This window comes from Myxine glutinosa, chromosome 8, assembly GCF_964187855.1.
Source record: "Myxine glutinosa chromosome 8, kmMyxGlut1.1, whole genome shotgun sequence".
Lineage (NCBI taxonomy): Eukaryota > Metazoa > Chordata > Myxini > Myxiniformes > Myxinidae > Myxine > Myxine glutinosa.
The window spans coordinates 33056257-33081553 of record NC_136268.1 but is presented as its reverse complement, the minus strand read 5'-3'; the positions used below and the strand labels follow the sequence as shown (position 1 = coordinate 33081553).

Below are 25297 nucleotides of genomic sequence, written 5' to 3'. Positions count from 1 at the left end.
TTATATATACTGTATATTTTTTAAAAAATTGGTGTGGTTTTTGGCGGGCTGGAACGGATTAATAGCATTTCAATGCATTTTAATGGGGAAATTTGATTTGAGAAACGAGCAATTTGAGTTACGAGCTCGGTCACAGAACGAATTAAACTCGTAAGTCAAGGTTCCACTGTATATATATATATATATATATATATATATATATATATATATATATATATATATATATATATATATATATATATATATATATATATATATATATATATATATAATAATTCATTTATTTTGTATAGCGCTTTTCCAGAAGCCCAAAGGCGCTTTGACAGAGTGGAAAACATAATGCATAACAATACATGAAAACAACAATTGCAAAAAGACAAGAATCAATAGGGAAATATTTAAAGCAAAAGGAGGGAGAAGGAGAAGAGATAGTCAGGGGTTAAATGCTGTGGGTTGAATGTTGAATGCAGTGTTGAACAGGTGGGTCTTTAGTGATGTTTTGAATGTGGTGAGTGAGGAGGAGTCTCTGATGGTGTGAGGTAGTGAGTTCCAGAGGGTGGGAGCAGCGATGGAGAAGGCCCTGTCCCCCCAGGATCTGAATTTGGTCCAGATGGAGGGGGTCAGGAGGTTGGTACCAGCAGAGCGGAGGTTGCGGGTGGGAGTGTGTCTGGAGAGGAGGTCAGCCAGGTAGGATGGGGCCAGGTTATGGAGGGCTTTGTATGTCAAGAGGAGGATTTTGTACTGGATTCTCTGGGGGATGGGGAGCCAGTGAAGCTTGTAAAGGACGGGGGTGATGTGGTCACGGGTCCGGGAATGGGTGAGTAGACGGGCAGCGGAGTTCTGAATGTATTGGAGTTTATTGGTGATTTTTTAGGGTGAACCATAGAGGAGGCTATTGCAGTAGTCCAGACGGGAGGTGATGAAGGCGTGGATGAGGGTTTCTGCAGCCGTGGAGGAGAGGGATGAGCGGAGACGGGCAATGTTTTTCAGGTGAAAGAAGGCTGACTTTGTGATCTGTTTAGTGTATTTGTCGAAGGAAAGGGTTTGGTCAAAGATGACGCCAAGATTCCGGATGTGAGGGGTGGTGGATACTGGGATACCGTCGATGGTGAGGGCAAAGTTATGGGTGGATTTTGTGAGCGTTTTTGGGCCAATGATGATTATTTCAGATTTATCACAGTTAAGCTTGAGGAAGTTGATTTGAAGCCAGGATTTTATTTCAGTGATGCAGTTTGTCAGGATAGAGTGGGTGTCGGTGGAGACGGACTTGGTGGAGATGAAAAGCTGGATGTTATCGGCGAAGCAGTGGAATTGGAGACCATGACGGTGGATTAAGTGACCGAGGGGGGATAGGTAAAGGATGAAGAGGAGGGGGCCAAGAACTGAACCTTGGGGGACACCTTGGGGGAGGGGAGCAGTGGGGGATTTGCAGTTATTGATGGAGATGAACTGGCATCTGTCAGAGAGGTATGATTTAATCCAAGAGAGGGCAGTGCCGGTAACGTTAAAGGTGGATTCAAGTCGGGTGAGGAGGATCGTGTGATCGATGGTGTCAAAGGCAGCGCTGAGGTCGAGGAGGACGAGAATGTTGAGGTTGCCAGCGTCAGAGGAGAGGAGAAGGTCGTTGGTGATTTTGAGGAGAGCAGTTTCAGTACTGTGGTTGGAGCGGAATCCAGATTGGAATGTTTCATACAGGTTATTGGCAGAGAGATGATGTTTGAGTTGAGTGGCTACAGCGCGTTCCAAAACTTTTGACAGAAAGGGTAGGTTGGAGATGGGTCTGAAGTTGTTTAGGGTGTCAGGGTTTAGACCAGGTTTTTTTAGAATGGGGGTAACAGCAGCAATTTTGAGGGAAGGTGGGACGATGCCTGTAGACAGGGAGGAGTTTATTGTTGCAATGATAAGTGGAGAGAGAGCAGGGAGGGAGGCTTTGACAAAGCTGGAGGGGATGGGGTCAAGAGTGCAGGTGGCAGTTTTCATTCCTATGAGGAGTTCAGAGAGGTCAGTAGGGGAGATTGGGGAGAACCGAGACAGGGGATGGCAGGACAAGGGGGGGCAGGTGGTTGGAGGGGGAGCGGGTGCGGCGGTGGTCAAGCTGTTGTAGATGTTGTCAATTTTGCGTTGGAAGAAAGAGAGGAAGGAGATGCAGTTGTCTACTGTGAATGACTGGGTGGTGGTGTTCAGGGGGCGGAGGAGTTTGTTTATTGTCGAGAAGAGTGCTTTTGGGTTTCCGGAGCCAGAGTGGATAATTTGAGAGTAGTAGGCGGAGCGGGCGCGGGAGAGGGCATCTTTGTAGTGTTGTAGGTGGTCCTTGTAGGCTTGGGAGTGAACTGTGAGACCCGTTTTATTGCGGAGTCTTTCAAGTTGGCGAGCACGAGTTTTCATCAGGCGGAGTTCAGGGGTAAACCAGGGAGCAGAATGGGTGAAAGAAACTGTTTTGATTAGCTACCAGCTACCATCCCTTCCAGGACTCTATATATATATATATATATATATATATATATATATATATATATATATATATATATATATATATATATATATATATATATATTGTTGTGGTTTTAGAACCCTCACTTGTGTAAATACTTGTAAATAAATTCTCATCATTAAAAGGTCAAAGGTAGCACCCATAGATAGGCCACAGCAACACGTAGGTCACCATAGGAATTCCAGTTATTTCATTATTATGTGTCTAGTTAAGGCCGTGTTCCCAATAGTTGAAATTGCATTGCATCAATTAAATAAGAATGGGTCCCAATCCATTCTGGCCATTGTGCCAACCTCTCTCTCCCAATTCTATTACGCGCCTCTGCTTGCCAGCAGCGTTCGCTGCGTTGAGCTGAAATTTGCTCAAACAAACGCCATTAACCACGCGGTCAAGCTCGAGGAAGAAGGGGCGAAGCGCCGGGAACAAGGTGTGGCTTGTCAACGAGCCGTCAAAAGCGGAACCGGTAAGCCCTTACCAGCCAACCAGGGCTGAGGTGAGCTCGCTGGCAGGCGTGGTTTCCAAGCGCGCGGATTGATCTTTGAGCGCGTTATATAAGCGCGAGCGCTAAGCCCTTTCACGGACTCGCTGGGGAACGCGCACTGCACAAGGACTGCGCAAGGACTGCGCAGGGGACCATCGTGATTACGGGACTTCATTCGGCGGGCTCCTTTTTGCACGGACTGCGCGAGGAGTTATTGAGCGGCGCTGATTGCCCTTTAATACGAACTGCCCTTTTTGATACGAACATTGATCGGGAGAGAGAGAGCGTTTGGCACGAAATACGTTTCTTACGTATGCCGCATCCCAGTCCCCCCGATATATGTAACGTCCGCTCGCGGTCGACGACACGCGGCGCGCTGCCGGCCTGCTGCCTTTGTCCATCACCACCACGGCACGAGTCGGGACCGAACGAGGAGCCTGGACATCTGCCTGGACCTTCCCCCCCCCTACCAGCTACCATCCCGTGTGTGTGTATGTTTGTCCTGGGTCGTTAAGTTAAGACTGCATAGTTAAGCCTGCCCTGTGTCCTGCTTCATCTTCTTCTTCCTTGTATATTTCTTTCGTTTCCTCTTCTTCTTGATTGTAAATAAATTCACCTGTTCTTTCTTGGTTTTTCCCTAATCCGATCGGCTCCGTCCTTTTTTTCCATTGAGTACCTGTGGCACGATTTCGGAATTGCTAGAATCGGGTTTAGTCTCTTGGTTAATGGCTCGGGCTGCGGATTGCTAACCGCTCGGCAATTTCCATCTTATCCGTGGTTCGAGCGGGAGTTATTTCCCTGCTCGCGGTCGGTGTTGGTAATTAGGCATTTGGGACCCAAATTGACCAATCACCCTACCCAAGACCGACCGGGAGGAGCGTTGTAGCTTCCAGGACTCGGGACGGCTAACTTAAAAGGACAAGGGGATTAACCCCCCCTTGATAAGGGGAGAGCCGACCCCCGAATCTGTAACAATATATATATATATATATATATATATATATATATATATATATATATATATATATATATATATATATATATATATATATATATATATTGTTATATATATATATTGTTATATATATATATTGTTATATATATATATATATATTGTTATATATATTGTTATATACAGTCATCCCTCGCTATATCGCGGTTCACTTTTCGCGGATTCGGTACATCGCGGTTTTTTCTCGCTAGTATATGTAAAATTATATCGCGGATTTTTCGCTATATCGCGGGATTTTGCGTAATAAATTTATTTTTATATGCTATTATTTTAAATATTTTTGTGGCCGGGGCTCTTGCCGGGGCGCCCAAACGCTCCCCGGCTAAAGTTCATCCTGAAAGCGCCCACATTGTACGGACAAACCAAGTCAAGGGCCACGTGGTCATGAGAACCTCGTCCCTTCCGGTCACACTGTGCCTATCGGCCGGCCTCGAAGACCGAAATTGTGACGGTGTCACCCCGGCAAGCAAGAGCCGGGGCTCTTGCTTGATATGGACGAAATGACGGGCAAGACACAAACTCGTCCGAGAAGATATTTATTCTCAAAACCAACTCGGGAACACTGAAAAGCCCATTTATCGGGCTGCATTATAAAGCACAACCAGAAACCGAAAGCCACGCCTCTCAAGCGTGGCGTGCTTCGGTGGTCACGTGACCAGCCACTCTCGCGCCGGGGATCCCCGCCGGTGACGTCACCGGCTGGAGCAAGGAGATTCTGATGCTGGTCTTGCTTGGGGAACCCATGGGTAGCTACAGTATCTTCAATGGTGAGTACCCATTAGAATTTTATATGTTGTTAAAATTACGTATGTTTAAGAGCGTAAAAAGTGTTTAAGAGTATAGGAAGTGTTTATAAGAGTATGGGAAAGGTTAATAAGAGTGTGGGGAGTTCATAATGCTTTAAAATATATATATAAAAAAATATGGTCGCTACTTCGCGGATTTTCGTTTATCGCGGGGGGTTCTGGAACGTAACCCCCGCGATAAACGAGGGTTCACTGTATATTGTTATATATATTATATATATATATAACAATATAATATATATAACAATATATAATATATATATTGTTGCGGTTTTGAGAGTGTACATATAACATCATTAAAGGTTAAAGGTTTGCCCCCATAGTTAGTCCACAAGCAACACGTAGGCCCATTAGAATTAGTTATGTCACCCCTCCCCTTTTTTTTATAGTATGTGTAGGAGTAGGCCATTTCACTGGTAAACATCTGCGTTGTGTAAAGAAATAATAAGTTTAGGTCCTTTCATTTTGCAGCCGCCCTTCAATTCCACCAATGCTATCTATGGGCAAACTCGATCCCGCGCCCCATTTGGCTAATCCACCTCGTTTGTTACGCTTTGGCCGCCAGCAGCGTTAGCTGCCTTTTGCTCGCTCAAACTAGTCGGGTGGCCACGAGGTAGGCCTGAAAAGGGGGAGGAGCGCGAGGTCGGGGTGCGGCCGCGTCAAGCAGCACGTCAAAGGCGGTGACGGTAAGGGCAACAACCAACCAGAGCTCGGTGGGCATGGCTTGAGAGGGCGTGGTAAGGGCGCATCTAGCAAGTGCTGGAAGGTTCGCTGAGCAAGGCTATATAAGCCTTTGCACAAAGCCCTTGAAAGGACTGTCCAGGATTCGTGAAGACTTATTGGAGAGAGTTTGCCAGCGAGGACTTAATGAGGATGGGAGCCAAGCGCGAACCAAGCGAGAAGCCATTGGGAGAACTGATCCGGAGCACTCACGTGGTAACAGCACTGGGAGGACCGGCGTACGCATTACAGTTTCGAAGCATTAAGTGAGAAACACATTAAGAAGCGCGTTCAAACTGTCCGATTATTACGTACGCGGCTGAGCCGCGAGTGTAACCGCCAAAGCCAGCCTACCGTTGCCCTGTAATAATCCCGTGCGCGCCAAACGACGCGCGGAGAGCTCCTGCCGTCTGGTTCATCTTCTTCGCGGTGCGAGTTGGGGACCGGAGGAACGAGCTGCCTGGACGCCATTCCTGGACCATCGACCTGTTCATCTGCAACCCCGTGTGAGTGTGTCTGTATGTGAACGGGCCCGTTTGTCCAGGGATAAGTTAAGACTGTATAAGGCTGCCCTATGTATTCTGCTTCTTCTTCTTGATTGTACAAAGTGTAAATAAATTCTGTTATTCCTTTCTCCCAAATCCGACTGTTTCAGTAATTTCCATCATTGGGTAAGCGTGGCACGATTACGAACCGCTTGGATCGGGTTAGTCATTGCTAACGGCTCGGGTCACGGGTCGCTACCGCTCGGCGTTTCCACTAACACCCGTGATTCGGGTGGGGCTTATTTCCTCGTTTCTGGGCTGCGTTAGTACTTAGGTAATAGCGAATCCCTAGTCCTAAAACCCTACCCAACGCTGTCCGGGAAGGACGTCATCGGTCCCGGGTCCCGTCGGCTAGTAAAAGACAAGGGGACTAATCCCCCCTTGGTAAGGGGAAAGGCCGGCGCTGAGATCCGCAACAATATATATATATATATATATAATATTATATATATATATATATATATGCATACATACACTTTATACCTCTTTAATATATTATTACAAAAATCTAACGTTCTGGCCCAATGGCCTAATGGATAAGGCATCACTCCAGAATTGGGGATTGTGGGTTTGAGTCCCATCTGGGTTGAATAATCTTTTTTCCCTTTACTTTTTCAATTCTTTTATATCGTCTTGAATAATGTCTTGTACAATGAACAAACGCATTTTGTTCGTATTTAAAACGTAATTATTCTTAAACCTGATTTTCAGCATCATTATGAGGATTGTACCATATCAAATTGTTTTTTGTATGGAAATAAATATCAACGAATCAATCTATCTTTCATTCACTGCAGATAAATTACCATTAAAAATATTTTGCTTATTTGTTTTAACCTTGTTTAAAACATTGGAAATTCAATTTATGTTTACTATTTAGTAATGCTCTAGAAAAGTTCAAATAAAGGGGCACCCTACATTATATACATTAAAATACATTTACTTCTTCATGAAGATGTATGAATCAAATTAGCACCCCTTTATACAAACTTTTCTAGAGCATTACTTGGTTCCTCCTAAGAACACAAGGGTAGTCCAGAATGCACACGAGATTTTTTGAATGTCCCTTCTTTTCTATTGTTTGGCATTTTCAACAAGCTATGGGATGTCCCTTCTTTTCTATAGTTTGCCACATCACACATACCATATAAAGGGGCCTTTTCTATGCCCCTGGCATTTTCCCCAAGAATACACCTGAACACTGCACGGGGTATCGTGTTCTATGAACTCCAGTAGTTATTGTTATTGCCCTTCATGATATATTGTAAATTATATAACTTTATCATTGGAAAACATGCATTCCAATCAAAACTAGAATGGTGCTTGGTAGAGCGCATACCTCCATCAGGCTGAACAGTTTATGTTTTGTATCTCACTGATAGACTGGATCTGGATTTGTATCTTCACCAAAATCTAAATCAATTGGTCCTTGTCACACACTCAACCTGTCCACCAGGTTTCGTCTGAATCCGTGTCACAACGTTTGAAGATACCGTGCTATTTATCATTTTTGGCCCTATCTGTCAATGGGGAAGAACACTTAAATCCACAGACCACATCCACAGACCTGCCCAAGGCTGCCCCAGATCTTGGCCTGGATGGATGGGTACATCTGCTTTTCATGGATCGTTGTAGCTATCAGTTTATCAAGGATAGCGCAGACTCGCTGGCGGCGGGTTTCATCTCCATGCTTGCAGAAACGTACAAGGTTTCCCAGCCAAGGTGTCATGTACTCCAGACAAAGGTGCTTCAACTCTATGCCTGCACATGGAAACAAGGGTAAAGTTAATATTGATGCCTTGCTACCAAGCACATAGATAACTTATCTAAAAGTAGGTTTAACAATACACTTTCAGGCCACAATCTAAAAAGTGAACAAACAACTAACAAAAAAATTAGCTGCTCATAAAATAAAATAAAACCCACAAACAGAGCTATGCCAGAAAAAAAACCACCAAATCAAGAAAGGGCCACAAAGTATACCCAAGAACACAAGTCAATTTCTCACTCGATTTGGCAAATCCTGAGATACACTCATCCAGGAACTCGAGTGTGAGATGGGGTTCATTAGCAGCGAGTGTGCGACTGATCGATACAATGAACAGCGTATTGTTGGCTGGGATGCACAGCCCAGAAGTCTCCAAGAGTCGGCCCTCGATCTTGAGGTTGAAGGTGCAGGACAGAGCACACAGAAGGTTGTATGCGGTCGAGCTGGTGGACAAAGATGATGCATTTGTAGGACAAAACAAGAATGTAACCCACATGCTTAAAAGTTTTTTTTTTATTCTGAATGACATCAAAAGTTAAGATCGGATGATGAACAAAAAAATGGTGCAAGAGAACAATGAGAGGCATTACCGCAGGCAGGGATCGGCGCTGCCCAGATTGAGAAGTGCGATGTTGAGCAGGGTACCGGGCACATCTTTAGGCCGGATCTTTGTGTGTTGGGGGATGGAGTCGGGCTGAGACAATGTCCAGCGTGTACGGATGTGAATGATCGATTGGACAATTGCCTCACTCTCTTGGTGGATGAAAGTAAGTGGTGTGCCCTGTGGATTTAAATGATACGTGAAGAATAACTGGATTGATATGAATGTTGAGGCGGAAAGGGGAAAGGAGGGGGAAGAGGAGGAGGCTTTAGAAACTGATACAGGAAACAAAAGAAGAAAGGAAACAAAAGAAGAAAGGAAACAAAGAGTTTGTCTCATTAATATAGCTATGCATAGTTATGAAATTTATTATGCTTATAGTTATGATGACATTCACCGATGACAATATGGAGAGAGTTCCCTCTCAAAGGCATCTGCATTTTACTGGTGCAAGTCCACATGAAAAATCAGCCATCCTTACATGAAAAAGAAAAGTTAAAACCTGCTGATCCTTATTTTCCAGATTAAGCTTATTACACATCAATACATTTAGACCACTAGAAACACCCGCTCCCTTCTGGAGCAGCCTGGGGGCAAGGGGAATATGAGGGTGGGGCGGATAAGTGAGAGAGGTGGGGCAATATATATTTTGTGCCATGGCTAATAACTCCCTGTCTGCAGCAGGGGTCAGTAAACCATTTGCACTGTGGCACGTGTAAAAGTGAAAAATTGTAAGTGGTCTCTGGTCATGACCTGACCCTAGTTACTAGCAATACGTATGCAAAATTTGGTGGGGTTCGGCCCAGCCCTGTTTTTTTCTGATTGTCAGATGTACATACAAAGAATTGCCTTATTTAATACTAGCAGGGGTACCCACGGCATTGCCTAATTGCCACAGTTCTAATCCTGTTGGCATTTTGAAGAAATAAAAATTTGTTTTCTTTTTCTATTTTTTGTGGGGGTCTAAAACACTCCCCTACACCCACTAAAGAATGGGGTTGGGTATTATTTAATATTACCTTTCACATTGCTACAAAGGCTGAGGCACTATAGAGCAAAAAAAAAATTAATCCAAAAAACTCCAACCTTTGTTTTTTCAAAATTTTCTTTTTTTGGCCTAAATCATTCTCTGAAACTCACTGATGAACCTCTGAAAGTTTGACAAAGATTCGTTCAGCCATTTCTGAGAAAATGATGACACAGACAGACAGACAAACATTTCTCTTGTAATATATGTAGATAGTAGGATTATGTACAGGTTGTCCACAAAGTGTTGTTCCGGGTTGGTTGTAATAAACGTTTAAAACAGGAACACGACTTTGTGGACACCCTGCATTTCCAACTGATTCTTCACTCTCACCTGATTAGCAATAGTTATGGTGAATTGGCTGTCATCCAGCAGGCAAACCTCTTCTATTTCTGAGGCATAATATACATCATTGAGCAGAACCCCTTGGCCAAGCACACGGCTCTTCTCCACCGACGTCACCTGCACAGCTGTTGGACCCACCTAAGGAGAGGGTGAAATGACAACTACAATACAATTATTATTTTCACAAGTGCAAACAGATTGTATAGTGCTATGTGCAAGAACTAATAGTTCAAATTTTATCATATATTTCGGTCAAAAAGTAAACAAGAAGACGTCATGCGGAGCACAATACTTGCAAAATCCGCCCCCTACCCCCAAGAAAAAAAAATTCCATTGATACAGCAAATTGTCCATTTCATCAAGATTAAAATTGACAATCTTGATCAAAGCTCGGATCAACGGGAAGAAAAGTGACGATTTTTCAGATGAAAAATTATGATTTTGGAAGGTTGACCTTGAGTTGACCATTGACCTTTTGACCTCAAAAATAGTTAGTTTCCCTATTCAGTGACTCAATGTGCAAATGCTGTTCAATTTTCAAGTCAATCAGATGAAAATTGAGGATTTTTGAAACTTGGCCTATGTTGACCTTTTGGCCGATGTTGACCTCAAAAATACTTGGTGGTTGAATTCAGTGACCAGATATGCAAGTCCTCTTCAAATTTCAAGTCAATTGGATGAAAATTGAGGATTTTAGAAATTTGGCCTATGTTGACATTTTGGCCTATGTTGACCTCAAAGATACTTGGTGGTTGAATTCAGTGACCAGATATGCAAGTCCTCTTCAAATTTCAAGTCAATTGGATGAAAATTGAGGATTTTAGAAATTCGGCCTATGTTGACCTTTTGGCCTATGTTGACCTCAAAAATACTTGGTGGTTGAATTCAGTGATGAGATATGCAAGTTCTCTTCAAATTTCAAGTCAATTAGATGAAAATTGACGATTTTAGAAATTTGGCCTATGTTGACCTTTTGGCCTATGTTGACCTAAAATATAATACGTGGTTGAATTCAATGACCAGATATGCAAGTCCTCTTCAAATTTCAAGTCAATCGGATGAAAATTGAGGATTTTAGAAATTTAGCAAAGTTGGTGACCTTTGGCCTATGTTGACCTTTTGACCTATTGACCCCAAAAACAATAGGCTTCTTGCTTTTGACCAACTCTACCATTTGGTGAAGTTTCGTGAAGATCGGTTGAAAATTGTGACCTGTAGGCCGGTGACAAACAAACAGACAAACAGACAGACAAACAAAGACAGACAGACAGAACCACAAACACAACCGACCAATATACTTGAAAAATCTTCGATTTTGCAAGTAATAAACATGACAATGGAATTTGGAAAAACAATGGGGAGAAAGTCCATGTGCAACACCCTCCAATAGTCTTTACTGTTTACCTTAATGGAGACCTTTGTGTCTTTATGTGACAAGCGAAGAGCTCCTACAAACACCTTTAGATCTTCCTCCAGTGCCAAGGTTCCACCAGGCAAGCATTGGTGTGATGGTTCAATGTATTCACCAAGCTTTGCCAAAGATTCCACAAAAAACAGTCTCTTACTGCCCTTGATACCAAGGAGAAGCCTCTCGTGGTACTTGGTGTATTCACGCACCCACGAGTTACAGTTGTGGAGGTAAACGGAGGAAGCATTGTCATACGCGGCACTTGGAAACACGACAAGCCACTTGGACAAAAAGTCTGTCTTGAAGCGATTGGCCGGGCCAGTGTGCGTCAGATCTAGTACCAAGTCATAGGCCTTGCCATAGAAAGGTTTAAGCGTGAGCAGGACATGGTATATGAGCAGGTCTCCGTTGATCTGTCCAGCCTTGAAGCTAGAAAAAAAAAACAGGAGACAGATATTCATGTGACAGTTGCATTCTTTTTTAAAGTACTGATGCATGATGGGAAATTGTTTCAGATATGTTTGAAAGGGTGACAAAGCCTGGTGATAAATGACAAATCAACAAGACATGTCCATTTTAGTATGATCAAACTCTTGTATCAGAATGATGCTTGAGCAACCAGCACTGGGAATGAATGAGCCTAAAAAAGGAACAACTACAGAGTTCGTAAAACACCTTACCCCACACAGTATTCATAAAAAGGACATGGAAAGAGTCTTTTAAGCTCGTGTTTTGCAATTCCAAGCATTATCTATGTTCGTTTTGTTCGTTTTCGTCTGTGATGGATGCTGTGGAGAGGAACAGGTTGAGATGGTTTGGTCATGTGTCGAGGAAGGATGAAAGTGACTGGTTGAGAAGAGTGATGGAAATGAATGTAGAATGAAGTAGAGGACGGGGAAGACCGAGAAAGACTTGGCTGAAGATGGTGGAAGAAGAAATGCGGGCAAGGGGGTTAACAAGGAGAGATGCAGAAAATAGGGCAATATGGAGAAGATTGTCATGGGGACCGCAAGGCTCACCCCCGCTCTAGCAGGGAAAATGGCCTTAAAATGCATGTTGTTGTTTGTTGTTGTTTTGTTCGTGAACCTTACACAACAGGTGTGATGATAACCATACATACGCGATGGGTCAAATGGAACAGTTCAGAGCAGACAATGCTCTGCTGATATGCATCTTTCGCCGCCATCTAGGTTTATCCATGTATTTGCCAAATTACAAACCATCTGCCAACTCCTCTCGGAGAAAATGACGATTTTGGAACAATCTTTGAGGAAATGATGCACCAAACAAACATCCATAGGCGCCGTCGTATTTGGCAGAATGCAGACATGAGTGGGATCTACGAGCAGCAATTTTGATTGGTCTTGTTTTGGAAAGTTTTTGTTGGAATGTTTTGATTGGAATGGTTTGGCCTAGTACTGCTAAACGGAAGGGTCTTGAAAGTGCCAAAAAGGCGATGTGTGTCCCATAGTGTTCAAATATATAATCCAATTGAAATAAAATAAAGATTTTAAAGGTTTTAGAAAAAAAATAATCTGAGGTTTACCGCTGTTGATGCAGCGTCTTATACACCACCTTATTTAACATGTTAAATGAGTTATTCGTGCCTGTTGTTTGTTTCCTTTATGACATTGATAAAAACAGTAAGTTTCCTGTTTGGAATGATTTTCAATTTTGTTTGACTGCCAAACAGACGGAGTAAAAATATTATCTCACTCCCCTCCGCGCATGCACAAGCGGGACAAATTCAGAGCCAAAGTACTGCTAAACTACAGGTTCGTTTTCTGACTAAACCACCTTTAGAGGCCATTTTTCCCCGCAAGCGGGGGTTGGCCTTTTTCGGGGACCGTGGTTGTTGTTGTTTTTTGGTCCCCTTTTTGAAGCAATGTTTTACGGCCGGATGCCCTTCCTGACGCCAACCCTTTTTGTCGCCTTTTTACGACAAACAGGGAATTACCAGTGAACTGGTACTCAATTTGCCGACCTCGGAAGGATGACAGGCTGAGTCAACCCCCTGGCGTTAATTCGGCGATTCCCTTGTTCGTTTTCTGACTCCTGTTCAAAATATAACGTTCAAATTAAATTCAGTAGTTCCTCCATCCTAAATTGACGTTTGTGGACAGACAGACAAAGTGAACCAATTGCTTCACTTTACATCAACTGTGTAGTGATCTTACACCTCCCATTCCCCAGGAATACTTTGGCAATTACATTAGACCAGTCATAATGTAACGAGAAACCTTTGTTACATTAGTACTAGGGTGAGAGAGGGGTCAAACCCCTTGTTAAGTTTGAAAAAAGAGGTGATTATCGAGAAATACAAAAAATAAAATGCAGAAAATAATCTACGAGTATAAGCACGTGCAATGACGTAAAATGCAGAGCATCCGAGTAAATGCTCGCACAGCACATTGCGGGGTATTTGGTTTCACAGAATTTATCAGGATCTGGAAACACTGGCAACTCACCGCCTGGCGATGTAGTAGAAGATGGGATTGCCAACACGGGAAGACCCTGCTTGGTAAAATATGTTCAACGTCTTTAAGGCTTTGAATTCCTCTTTCTCATGTACCTGATGCCTGTAGACGGTGACAGACAATAATGCACAAGCAATCTTCAACAATGATGTGACAAAAGACCAAGACATTATCCGATTTAACCACAGCCGCCATTTATACCATGAATTTGAAAGAATCGTTTTCACTGGTAATCCTCACTCTCTACCTCCATAAATGAAGAAGTGAAACGAGAACAGCGCTCGGTGGAACAGTAAACGTTTTGTATCCTACTGATAGGCCGGATCTGCATCCAGACCTGAAATAAAATCTAATCGGCTTGTTTTTGTCACCTACCCAACTCTTCCACGTCAAGTTTCAAATTAATTAGTCTTTGTCACGTACCCAACCTGTCCAGCATGTTGCGTCCTAATCGGTCTATAACCCTTTGAGATATCCGGCTCAAAGACAAGGACACAGTCAGACAGACAAACAGGGGTGAAAACATAACCTCCACCCACCTTCGGTGGCACAGGTAAAGACATTGCATATTAAATAAACGAAGCTCACATTTACCTTGTCATAAATTCTTCAAACTTAGAGCTGGTAAGGTTGAGACTCGACCAGTGTGTGTCAGCAAGAGCCTTGTGTTCAGGGGGACCCAAGTATGCCAGAAGAGTTGCCATTTTGTCAAAGGGTCTGCGCCCTACGGCCTTGTGGTCTCTGATGAATGAGTAAAACAAGCAAGAACAAGAAAGAGCAATCAGAGATTGCAAACCCTTGCCGGGATGTATTTTCAGTGGTTTTTAAGGCTTTTGTGTTAAAACAAATATGGCGACCGAACCACGTGACCGATGACGTCATTTTTTTTTTCCTAAACTAATTTATTCCTAGATTATGCTCAATAAATTTCATCTTGATCGGATGAAGTTTTGTACTTGTCGAATTATGACGTCATAATGGAGGCACCTATGACAGACATCATCATTAACATTTTATTCCCCATGGAGAGTTCTTTACAATGAGCCATGTTTCAATTTTTTCTATTCAGTGCTTTCGGAGATAGAGGTGCAAAGTTTTTCGATTTTTCCAAGATGGCGGCCGAACCACGTGACCTATGACATCATAATTATCATAAAAAAATTCTACAGATGGAATTGCACCTATGGTGAAAATTTATCTGTCAATCAGACCAATGGTTGTAGAGAAAATCATATTTATTCTGTGCGGACAAACAAACAAACAGACAAACAGACAAACGGACTCACGTGCAATACCCTCTCCTCTGGCGGGGGTAATAAATGTTTGTCGGGAAATGATGGCAAAAGGAAAGTGAGACACAAGATAACAAATCATGGGCTTCAAGACTTAAGAATGATAGCAGCACCGATGCCTTCAAGTTGCAATAGCCCCAGCAGAAAATCATCTGTTTTGGTCCAGCTGGGAAGCTTCTGCTTGTTTCATTATTTTCACTCAATTAAACTTCTCAGAAAGTAAGTTTCTATTTTGTGCTTCCTCACACGAAGTGAAAGTGAAAATGCCTGACCACAACACCTCACCAGACAGGACTTAGGGGAGGCCAGAATCGTTTTATAGGTTTCCCTCAACACAAGCCAATCATCATTGCTATTACTGATTACATCTGACTGATTACATCATTGCTATATATTCTGTACTGAGCAATTACAGTTGAGCCATCTAATTTGGGTTTGATTCCCGACCTGACTATAAACTGGCGGATTGTTGTTCCGCAGGCAGCGTGTTGTTCTGCCCCTCGGTTGTATATTACGTGAGGGATCCCTCTGCTGGCATTAGTTGGTGGACATTAAAAAGAACATATTAAACGGTGTCTTTTCATGAAGAGGAGGCAAGTTTTAGCACGCACTACTCTAAACAAATTTGATATTCCTGCTAAAACCTGCAGGGGGCGCCACATCGGGGGTAATAGTCGCACCCCCAATAACGATGCTATCTACAGGCCAAACTCCTAATGTACTTCCAGTCCAATATGCACGTGATATCACGACTATGGTGACAACGACTGACAGCAGGTATCAATCTCATCCTTCTGTCTGTTTTAGTCTGAATCAGCAAATCAAGTGGAATTTACTGTTGTTTCGTGTGCAGCCTGTGGCTGCTGGATGCATAATTTTCTGGAAGTGCGTCTGTGCTGCTGATGCAGTGTCCCTGGTACCAGTAAGCTGGTCCTCATTTTGCTGACCTCGGAAGGAGGACTGGCTGAGTCAACCCTCGTGGTGTTATTTCAACGACACAACAGGGGCTCCAACTCAAGACCATAACATCTTAAGCCAGCCAAGATAACCGTTAAGCCAACAACAGGCTTGTGGAGCCTTCCCAGTCCAAATCAAAATAGTTGATTACTTGAATACAGTGGTCATATTTATACATTCATACGAAACTAGAATAGCACTTCGAAGAGCGCATACCTCTGCCGGGCTGAACAGTTTTGTATCCCACTGATAGGCCAAATCTGGATCCGGACATCAATCAAAAGCTTGTATGCCTTGAAGGGTCAAATGTCAATATTTTGTGTCAATAATGAAAACTTTTAATACTGTCAATATTGTTGCTGAACTAGCATTGTATTGTCATGCAATGAACTATAATGTACTGTATATATAAATGCTGAACTATAATGCTGTAACTATAATGCTGAACTATAATGAATACAATGAAACTATAATACAATGAAACTATAATGAAACTGAACTATAATGAATACAATGAAATGCTGAACTATAATGAATACAATGAACTACAGATTTGGCATTGAATATGGAATATTTTTTTTGTGGGGGTGAACTTACTTTGCAAGATGTCTTAGAACCAAAAGTTCATTGGAATTATGTTGAAAATATTCTAGATTTTGTTAGAGTGACCTTTAAAAGAAACAAAAACCACATTTGACATTTCGAAACAAATAAATTGATCCTTGAAAGTGATGTAAACTGATATTGAACTCAATTCATGAACAGTACTGTGTTAAACTTCTGTACGTTTTCCAGAAGTATCTCTTTATTTTGCACATTAGCCCAAATTTTTTTTAACAAAAACAAAAGTTAAATTACGACTGGGATTACGGACAGTAAAATTACAGTTCAGTACTTCGTGTAACCCCCACGAGCATTCAGGAGAGCACGTACACGTTGAGGCATGCTGTTCACGAGATTTGCCAAGGTTTGGACAGGAATCGCTTGCAATGCAGTGACAATAGCCTGCTGCAATTCACGCACAGAGGTCGGCTGCTGGTCCAAGTGGTCGATTTGACGCGTTAATTCTGCCCACAAGTTCTCTATCGGATTCATATCCGGGGACATGGCAGGCCACTCCATATGCTCTACACCACGGTCAGCAAGAAAGTGTTGGATCATGCGAGCACGATGAGGCCGTGCATTGTCATCTTGGAAGACAAAGTTTCCTCGAAAGGCTGCACGAGCAAATGGAAGCAATGTTTCTTCCAGAATGGCCCTGTACTTGAACTGGTTCAGGTTTCCATTCAGAACAACCAGGTCAGTTTTGCCCCCTGCATGAAAAGCAGCCCAAACGGTCACCCCACCACCTCCAGCTTGGACTCGTGGCACTATAAAATCTTTGTTGTAGGCTTCATGCACTTGTCTGCGCACTCGGACGCAGCCATCTTGACGATAGACCAGAAATCTAGACTCATCACTGAAGATCACATGACTCCAGTGTCCTGGCTGCCATTGACGGTGCTCTCTGGCCCACTGCAATCGGCACTGGCGGTGTTGTCTGGTCAGGCGTGGCTTTCTCAGGGGACGCCTGGCACGATAGCCTGCTTGAACCAGTCGTTGGTTGACTAGCCTTCTGGATACAGGCACATTTGTCAGTTGCTGCCACTCAGCCCTAAGCCGATTAGCTGACTTGGTACACAGCCATTGCGGACTAACCGGTGCAGCTGGCGATCATCCCTCCTTGTGGTTCTGCGGGGACGTCCTGGCCTCGCTATTGGAGTCGGGACACCCCTCTGAACATTACGTTTCAGGATCTTTGACACCTGACCTTGAGTGATGCCATACTGCCGAGCAATAGCTCGCTGTTTCATGCCGTAATTTCATAAAGCCACCACTCCATGACAAACAGCATTGTCGAGTTGGCGGACCATCTCCAGAGGAAGCGGCAATAACTTTTGGAGACGTGCAGCAGTTGTTTTCCACTAATACAGAACGCAACAACCCTTGTATACCCGACTGTGAAGCCAATCATCAAATGCACCTGTCCGTACATTTTGCCACACCACCTGTGATATAATCCTGTTGTTGACTTCTTGCTGCGACAGACAATCAGTGACATGGTTCTTTTAACAAATAAATCACCAAAGTGTAAAAGAAACTCACCGGATTGATATACTGAGTTAAGAAAGTAAACCTCAAGTCAAGAAAAATATATATATTCCATATTAAATGCCAAGTCTGTATAATGTAAATGCTGAACTATAATGTATTATAATATGAATACTTTTAATTTAATACTGTCAAACGTTGCTGTCAATATTTTGGATTTATTGATTAATCAATTAATCGATTAATTATTTAATGATTAATACATTAATTGTTTAATTTTTAAATAATGACTTATTTAATTACATTTCGAAAAGTTACATCTTCGGATGAAGCACTAGTGCCATTAGACAATTGATAAGAAAATATTTTATTTTATATTATATAGCTTGTTCTTGTCACCTAACCAACTCATCCACCTCATTTTGACAAAATCGGTGCACATCTTTTTGAAATATTGTGCTATATATCGTTTTTGGCTTCATCTCTTAATGATAGAGAATCACTTTTTAATTTTTTTTAAATTCTCACATCCGGATCTGGATTCGTAACTTCACCAAAATCTAATCAATTCATCCTTGTTGACCTGGATATCACCCAACCTATTCACGAAGTTTTGTCCGAATCCGTACATAACTTTTTGAGATATCATGCTATATATCGGTTTTAGCCCGATCACTCAATGGTGAAGAATCGCATAAAAAAAATTCTCAGATCCAGATCTGGATCCAGATCTTCAATAAAATCAAATAATTTCCTCCTTGTCACATACCCAACCTCTCCAACAAATTTGGTCCGAATCTGTCCACAACTTTTTGAGATATCCTGTTCACAAACAAACAGACAGAGGTAGGGGTGTAAACATAACCTCCATCCACTTTCGGTGGTGGAAGTAACAATGGGACTCAATGATGTTGTCGATTTCAGTGTCTTTTTCAGTGAAGTACTTGCAGAGTATTCTGAATGATCGCAGTAAAGGTAATAACTTCTCCATAGGAGCCTCAAGACAATGCAGGATGAGCAGCTTCATGTTTAGGTGTCACAAATCCCACTGGAGTGTTCCAAACTTACATGGATGGTGATTCACTTTTGAAGAATCAAAACTAATGGACGAATTAAAAAAAAAAAAATAGAATTTACCTGTTACTGGAAAGGTACTGTCCGATCTTCTCCTGGTGGTTCCATAGGAGTCGGTGCAATGACCGGACGTTGCTGTCACTGATGTAAGAAGCAGTGTGGTTGAGGGTGTCTGACCCGGGGCTGTCAGAAGCTATGTCTAAAAAGAACCTGAAAGAGAAGAAGAATGATGTATTGTACCAAATAACGTCCATATCGGTCATGTGGTTTATGAGAAGATGTTTGATCGAATGCATACCTCCTTGCCAGCTCAAAGTTGCTCCTCACAAATTCATTGAAGGGAGTCATGTGTTCCTCTTTTGTAAACAGCACATGATTTGCAATGCTCTGCAGGATCTGCAAGATAGTTCAAGGCATTATAAAGGACAAAAAGGATATTCCTGAGCAAGGAACCAGATATGTAGAGACGTGAAGTGCACTTCACCTTAGACATTAGCTTGAGACCTCGTTGAAGACGTGGGGGTGGTCTTCGATCGGTGATCCCGGCTTCATAGGGCGACACCACAGCCGGGTTGATAAAACGTAGGAACATGGCACTTCCTACCGCGCCGATACTACTTTGAGGAAATCTCTGGGTCACCACCTGAGAGAATTTTGGGGAGTGGAAAGTAAGGGCAGGGAAAGAAATCGAGAAGGGGGAGGGGCATGCAAGTAATTAGTGGGAAGGAAAAAAAATGAAAAAAGAAAAGCTCTAATGATGTAGTAGATTGCGACACACTATCATGTGTTATAGGATTTGTGTACCAGGCTGAATATTTGAGGAAATATGTAACCTTAACAATAACATAATGTCTGGTCAAGTTTATACCTTATTATGCAGACTTATTAAATGTACAAAATGCAATTGCCAAAATTGAAATGTTACGTGGCAAAAACTCGACTTCACAACATCAAGCCTAGTTATGACTTTCCACTGCAAAGGTAATGACGGTTAGTTATGGTTATTAGGTAAGTGAGTCTGGGAATGAGTGTGCAGATTTCAGGCATTTAAATATGGTACGAGTACGGTGAAATTACCTGGTCCTTAGTTAAGTGAATCTGGGAATTAGTGTGGAGATTTCAGGCATTTAACTATGGTACGAGTACGGTGAAATTACCTCGTTATAAGGTAAGTGAGTCTGGGAATGAGTGTGCAGATTTCAGGCATTTAACTATGGTACGAGTACGGTAAAATTACCTGGTCATTAGTTAAGTGAATCTGGGAATGAGTGTGCAGATTTCAGGCATTTAACTATGGTACGAGTACGGTGAAATTACCTGGTCATTAGTTAAGTGAGTCTGGGAATGAGTGTGCAGATTTCAGGCAATTAACTATGGTACAGGTACGGTAAAATTACCTGGTCATTCGTTAAGTGAGTCTGGGAATGAGTGTACAGATCTCAGGCAATTAACTATGGTATGACTACGGTGAAATTACCTGGTTATAAGGTAAGTGAGTCTGGGAATGAGTGTGCAGATTTCAGGCATTTAACTATGGTACGAGTACGGTGAAATTACCTGGTCATTAGTTAAGTGAATCTGGGAATGAGTGTGCAGATTTCAGGCATTTAACTATGGTACGACTACGGTAAAATTACCTGGTCATTAGTTAAGTGAATCTGGGAATGAGTGTGGAGATTTCAGGCAATTAACTATGGTACAGGTACGGTAAAATTACCTGGTCATTCGTTAAGTGAGTCTGGGAATGAGTGTGCAGATCTCAGGCAATTAACTATGGTATGAATACGGTAAAATTACCTGGTCATTAGTTAAGTGAGTCGGGGAATGAGTGTGCAGATTTCAGTCATTTAACTATGGTACGAGTACAGCGAAATTACCTGGTCATTAGTTAAGTGAATCTGGGAATGAGTGTGCACTGTGCAGATTTCAGTCATTTAACTATGGTACGAGTACGGTGAAATTACCTGGTTATAAGGTAAGAGAGTCTGGGAATGAGTGTGCAGATTTCAGGCAATTAACTATGGTACAAGTACAGCGAAATTACCTGGTCATTAGTTAAGTGAATCTGGGAATGAGTGTGCAGATTTCAGGCAATTAACTATGGTATGAGAACGGTGAAATTACCTGGTCATTAGTTAAGTGAATCTGGGAATGAGTGTGCAGATTTCAGGCAATTAACTATGGAACAGGTACAGTAAAATTACCTGGTCATTAGTTAAGTGAGTCTGGGAATGAGTGTGCAGATTTCAGGCAATTAACTACAGTATGAGTACGGTAAAATTACCTGGTCATTAGTTAAGTGAGTCTGGGAATGAGTGTGCAGATTTCAGTCATTTAACTATGGTACGAGTACAGCGAAATTACCTGGTCATTAGTTAAGTGAATCTGGGAATGAGTGTGCAGATTTCAGTCATTTAACTATGGTACGAGTACGGTGAAATTACCTGGTTATAAGGTAAGAGAGTCTGGGAATGAGTGTGCAGATTTCAGGCAATTAACTATGGTACAAGTACAGCGAAATTACCTGGTCATTAGTTAAGTGAATCTGGGAATGAGTGTGCAGATTTCAGGCAATTAACTATGGTATGAGTACGGTGAAATTACCTGGTCATTAGTTTAGTGAATCTGGGAATGAGTGTGCAGATTTCAGGCAATTAACTATGGAACAGGTACAGTAAAATTACCTGGTCATTAGTTAAGTGAGTCTGGGAATGAGTGTGCAGATTTCAGGCAATTAACTACAGTATGAGTACGGTAAAATTACCTGGTCATTAGTTAAGTGAGTCTGGGAATGAGTGTGCAGATTTCAGTCATTTAACTATGGTACGAGTACAGCGAAATTACCTGGTCATTAGTTAAGTGAATCTGGGAATGAGTGTGCAGATTTCAGTCATTTAACTATGGTACGAGTACGGTGAAATTACCTGGTTATAAGGTAAGAGAGTCTGGGAATGAGTGTGCAGATTTCAGGCAATTAACTATGGGATGAGTACAGTGAAATTACCTGGTCATTAGTTAAGTGAGTCTGGGAATGAGTGTGCAGATTTCAGGCAATTAATATGTTACAAGTGCGGCGGAATTACTTGGTCATTAGTTAAGTGAATCTGGGAATGAGTGTGCAGATTTCAGGCAAATAACTATGGTACAAGTACGGCGGAATTACCTGGTCATTAGTTAAGTGAATCTGGGAATGAGTGTGCAGATTTCAGGCAATTAACTATGGTACAAGTACGGCGGAATTACCTGGTCATTAGTTAAGTGAATCTGGGAATGAGTGTGCAGATTTCAGGCAATTAACTATGGTACATGTACGGCAAAATTACCTGGTCATTAGTTAAGTGAGTCTGGGAATGAGTCTACAGATTTCAGGCAATTAACTACAGTATGAGTACGGTAAAATGACCTGGTCATTAGTTAAGGGAGTCTGGGAATGAGTGTGGAGATTTCAGTCATTTAACTATGGTACGAGTACAGCGAAATTACCTTGTCATTAGTTAAGTGAATCTGGGAATGAGTGTGCAGATTTCAGTCATTTAACTATGGTACGCGTACGGTGAAATTACCTGGTTATAAGGTAAGAGAGTCTGGGAATGAGTGTGCAGATTTCAGGCAATTAACTATGGTACAAGTACAGCGAAATTACCTGGTCATTAGTTAAGTGAATCTGGGAATGAGTGTGCAGATTTCAGGCAATTAACTATGGTATGAGTACGGTGAAATTACCTGGTCATTAGTTAAGTGAATCTGGGAATGAGTGTGCAGATTTCAGGCAATTAACTATGGAACAGGTACGGTAAAATTACCTGGTCATTAGTTAAGTGAGTCTGGGAATGAGTGTGCAGATTTCAGGCAATTAACTATGGTATGAGTACAGTGAAATTACCTGGTCATTAGTTAAGTGAGTCTGGGAATGAGTGTGCAGATTTCAGGAAATTAACTATGTTACAAGTACGGCGGAATTACCTGGTCATTAGTTAAGTGAATCTGGGAATGAGTGTGCAGATTTCAGGCAAATAACTATGTTACAAGTACGGCGGAATTACCTGGTCATTAGTTAAGTGAGTCTGGGAATGAGTGTGCAGATTTCAGGCAATTAACTATGTTACAAGTACGGCGGAATTACCTGGTCATTAGTTAAGTGAATCTGGGAATGAGTGTGCAGATTTCAGGCAATTAACTATGGAACAGGTACAGTAAAATTACCTGGTCATTAGTTAAGTGAGTCTGGGAATGAGTGTGCAGATTTCAGGCAATTAACTATGGTATGAGTACAGTGAAATTACCTGGTCATTAGTTAAGTGAGTCTGGGAATGAGTGTGCAGATTTCAGGCAATTAACTATGTTACAAGTACGGCGGAATTACCTGGTCATTAGTTAAGTGAGTCTGGGAATGAGTGTGCAGATTTCAGGCAATTAACTATGTTACAAGTACGGCGGAATTACCTGGTCATTAGTTAAGTGAATCTGGGAATGAGTGTGCAGATTTCAGGCAATTAACTATGGTACAAGTACGGCGGAATTACCTGGTCATTAGTTAAGTGAATCTGGGAATGAGTGTGGAGATTTCAGGCAATTAACTACAGTATGAGTACGGTAAAATGACCTGGTCATTAGTTAAGTGAGTCTGGGAATGAGTGTGGAGATTTCAGTCATTTAACTATGGTACGAGTACGGTAAAATGACCTGGTCATTAGTTAAGTGAGTCTGGGAATGAGTGTGGAGATTTCAGGCATTTAACTATGGTACGAGTACGGTAAAATTACCTGGTCATTAGTTAAGTGAGTCTGGGAATGAGTGTGCAGATTTCAGTCATTTAACTATGGTACGAGTACGGTAAAATTACCTGGTCATTAGTTAAGTGAGTCTGGGAATGAGTGTGCAGCTTTCAGCCATTTAACTATGGTATGAGTACGGTGAAATTACCTGGTCATTAGTTAAGTGAGTCTGGGAATGAGTGTGCAGATTTCAGTCATTTAACTATGGTACGAGTACGGTAAAATTACCTGGTCATTAGTTAAGTGAGTCTGGGAATGAGTGTGCAGCTTTCAGCCATTTAACTATGGTACAGGTACGGTGAAATTACCTGGTCATTAGTTAAGTGAGTCTGGGAATGAGTGTGCAGCTTTCAGCCATTTAACTATGGTACAGGTACGGTAAAATTGCCTGACAAGCATCAGTTTTCATTTTTTTGTTTAAACTTAAATCCCAATAAATAACAGGGAGATCTCACACTGAATCACAAGTATTTTCACCTTCAAGCCGCAAAAATGTTTCGAATGAAGCAAGGTGGTCAGTCAATGCCATGCTTGTTCCATATGGAAGAGTTTGGAATTTTTCCCAGGGTACTGGCATGAAGGACTGTTTTTTGTGAGGAAAGAAATACGACGGGAAGTGGCATTATTTCAACGCCGTGCTCCACATCGCAATTTCCTTTCGGAGAGTAAAAGGTCATCGCTAATAGCATCCGTGACAAATATTTGGTTCGATTCCCCTCAGTGACATTCTTGTGTCTCGAGACATTTTCATTCATAATTCAGAATCGGTGGAGAGAGAAGATGGCTCAGATCGTGACATCACAACCACCAGTGTGGATTGTTAAATTTGAAACCGACTTCCCTTCCAAGGAACTTCAACGCCAGTGGAGGCCAATGGGACCCTCAAGGTTGCAGAAAGGTTGCCAACCTATGGTTATGTATCCGTGCTCCATCTACATTAAATGCTGAACGTCGAGCAAGGAACCAGCACGCACTATTTTTTAAGTCTTTGGTATGACTTGGCCGCGGTTCAAACCACCGACCTCCCAGACTCAGAAAGAACGCTCCAACCATTACACAACCAAGGCTCGTCGGAGTGGGAAAAACGAACCACATTCTCAGAATACCAGAATTATTAAAAGTGATTCTTCACCATTGAGAAACAGGGACAAAATCGATATAAAAAAATTTTAAAAACCACCTTTAGAGGCCATTTTTCCCCGCAAAGCGGGGGTTGGCCTTTTTCGGGAACCGTGGTTGTTGTTGTTTTTCGGTCCCCTATTTGAAGCAATGTTTTACGGACGGATGCCCTTCCTGACGCCAACCCTTTTTGCCGCCTTTAACGACAAACAGGGAATGTTTGGACACATCGAAATGCACATCGAAACGACAAACATCGGAATAACGCATCTCAGCGCGCAGGGACAAAATCGATATATAGCACGATA

At 42.2% G+C, this 25297-nt stretch overlaps 1 protein-coding gene across 1 annotated transcript in view; it reads right to left on the bottom strand.

Moving 5' to 3' along the window:
• NF1 (neurofibromin 1) overlaps window positions 1-25297 on the bottom strand; it is a 157358-nt gene that overhangs the window by 42135 nt on the left and 89926 nt on the right. Inside the window, exons 33-42 of the mRNA XM_068124291.2 lie at window positions 19580-19738; window positions 19394-19491; window positions 19159-19305; window positions 14276-14422; window positions 13673-13783; window positions 11201-11633; window positions 9785-9934; window positions 8414-8604; window positions 8064-8266; window positions 7623-7816 (exon numbers count right to left, since the gene is read on the bottom strand). Of these exons, the coding sequence (XP_067980392.2) occupies window positions 7623-7816; window positions 8064-8266; window positions 8414-8604; window positions 9785-9934; window positions 11201-11633; window positions 13673-13783; window positions 14276-14422; window positions 19159-19305; window positions 19394-19491; window positions 19580-19738 (1833 nt within the window). The remainder of the gene's footprint in view (window positions 1-7622; window positions 7817-8063; window positions 8267-8413; window positions 8605-9784; window positions 9935-11200; window positions 11634-13672; window positions 13784-14275; window positions 14423-19158; window positions 19306-19393; window positions 19492-19579; window positions 19739-25297) is intronic.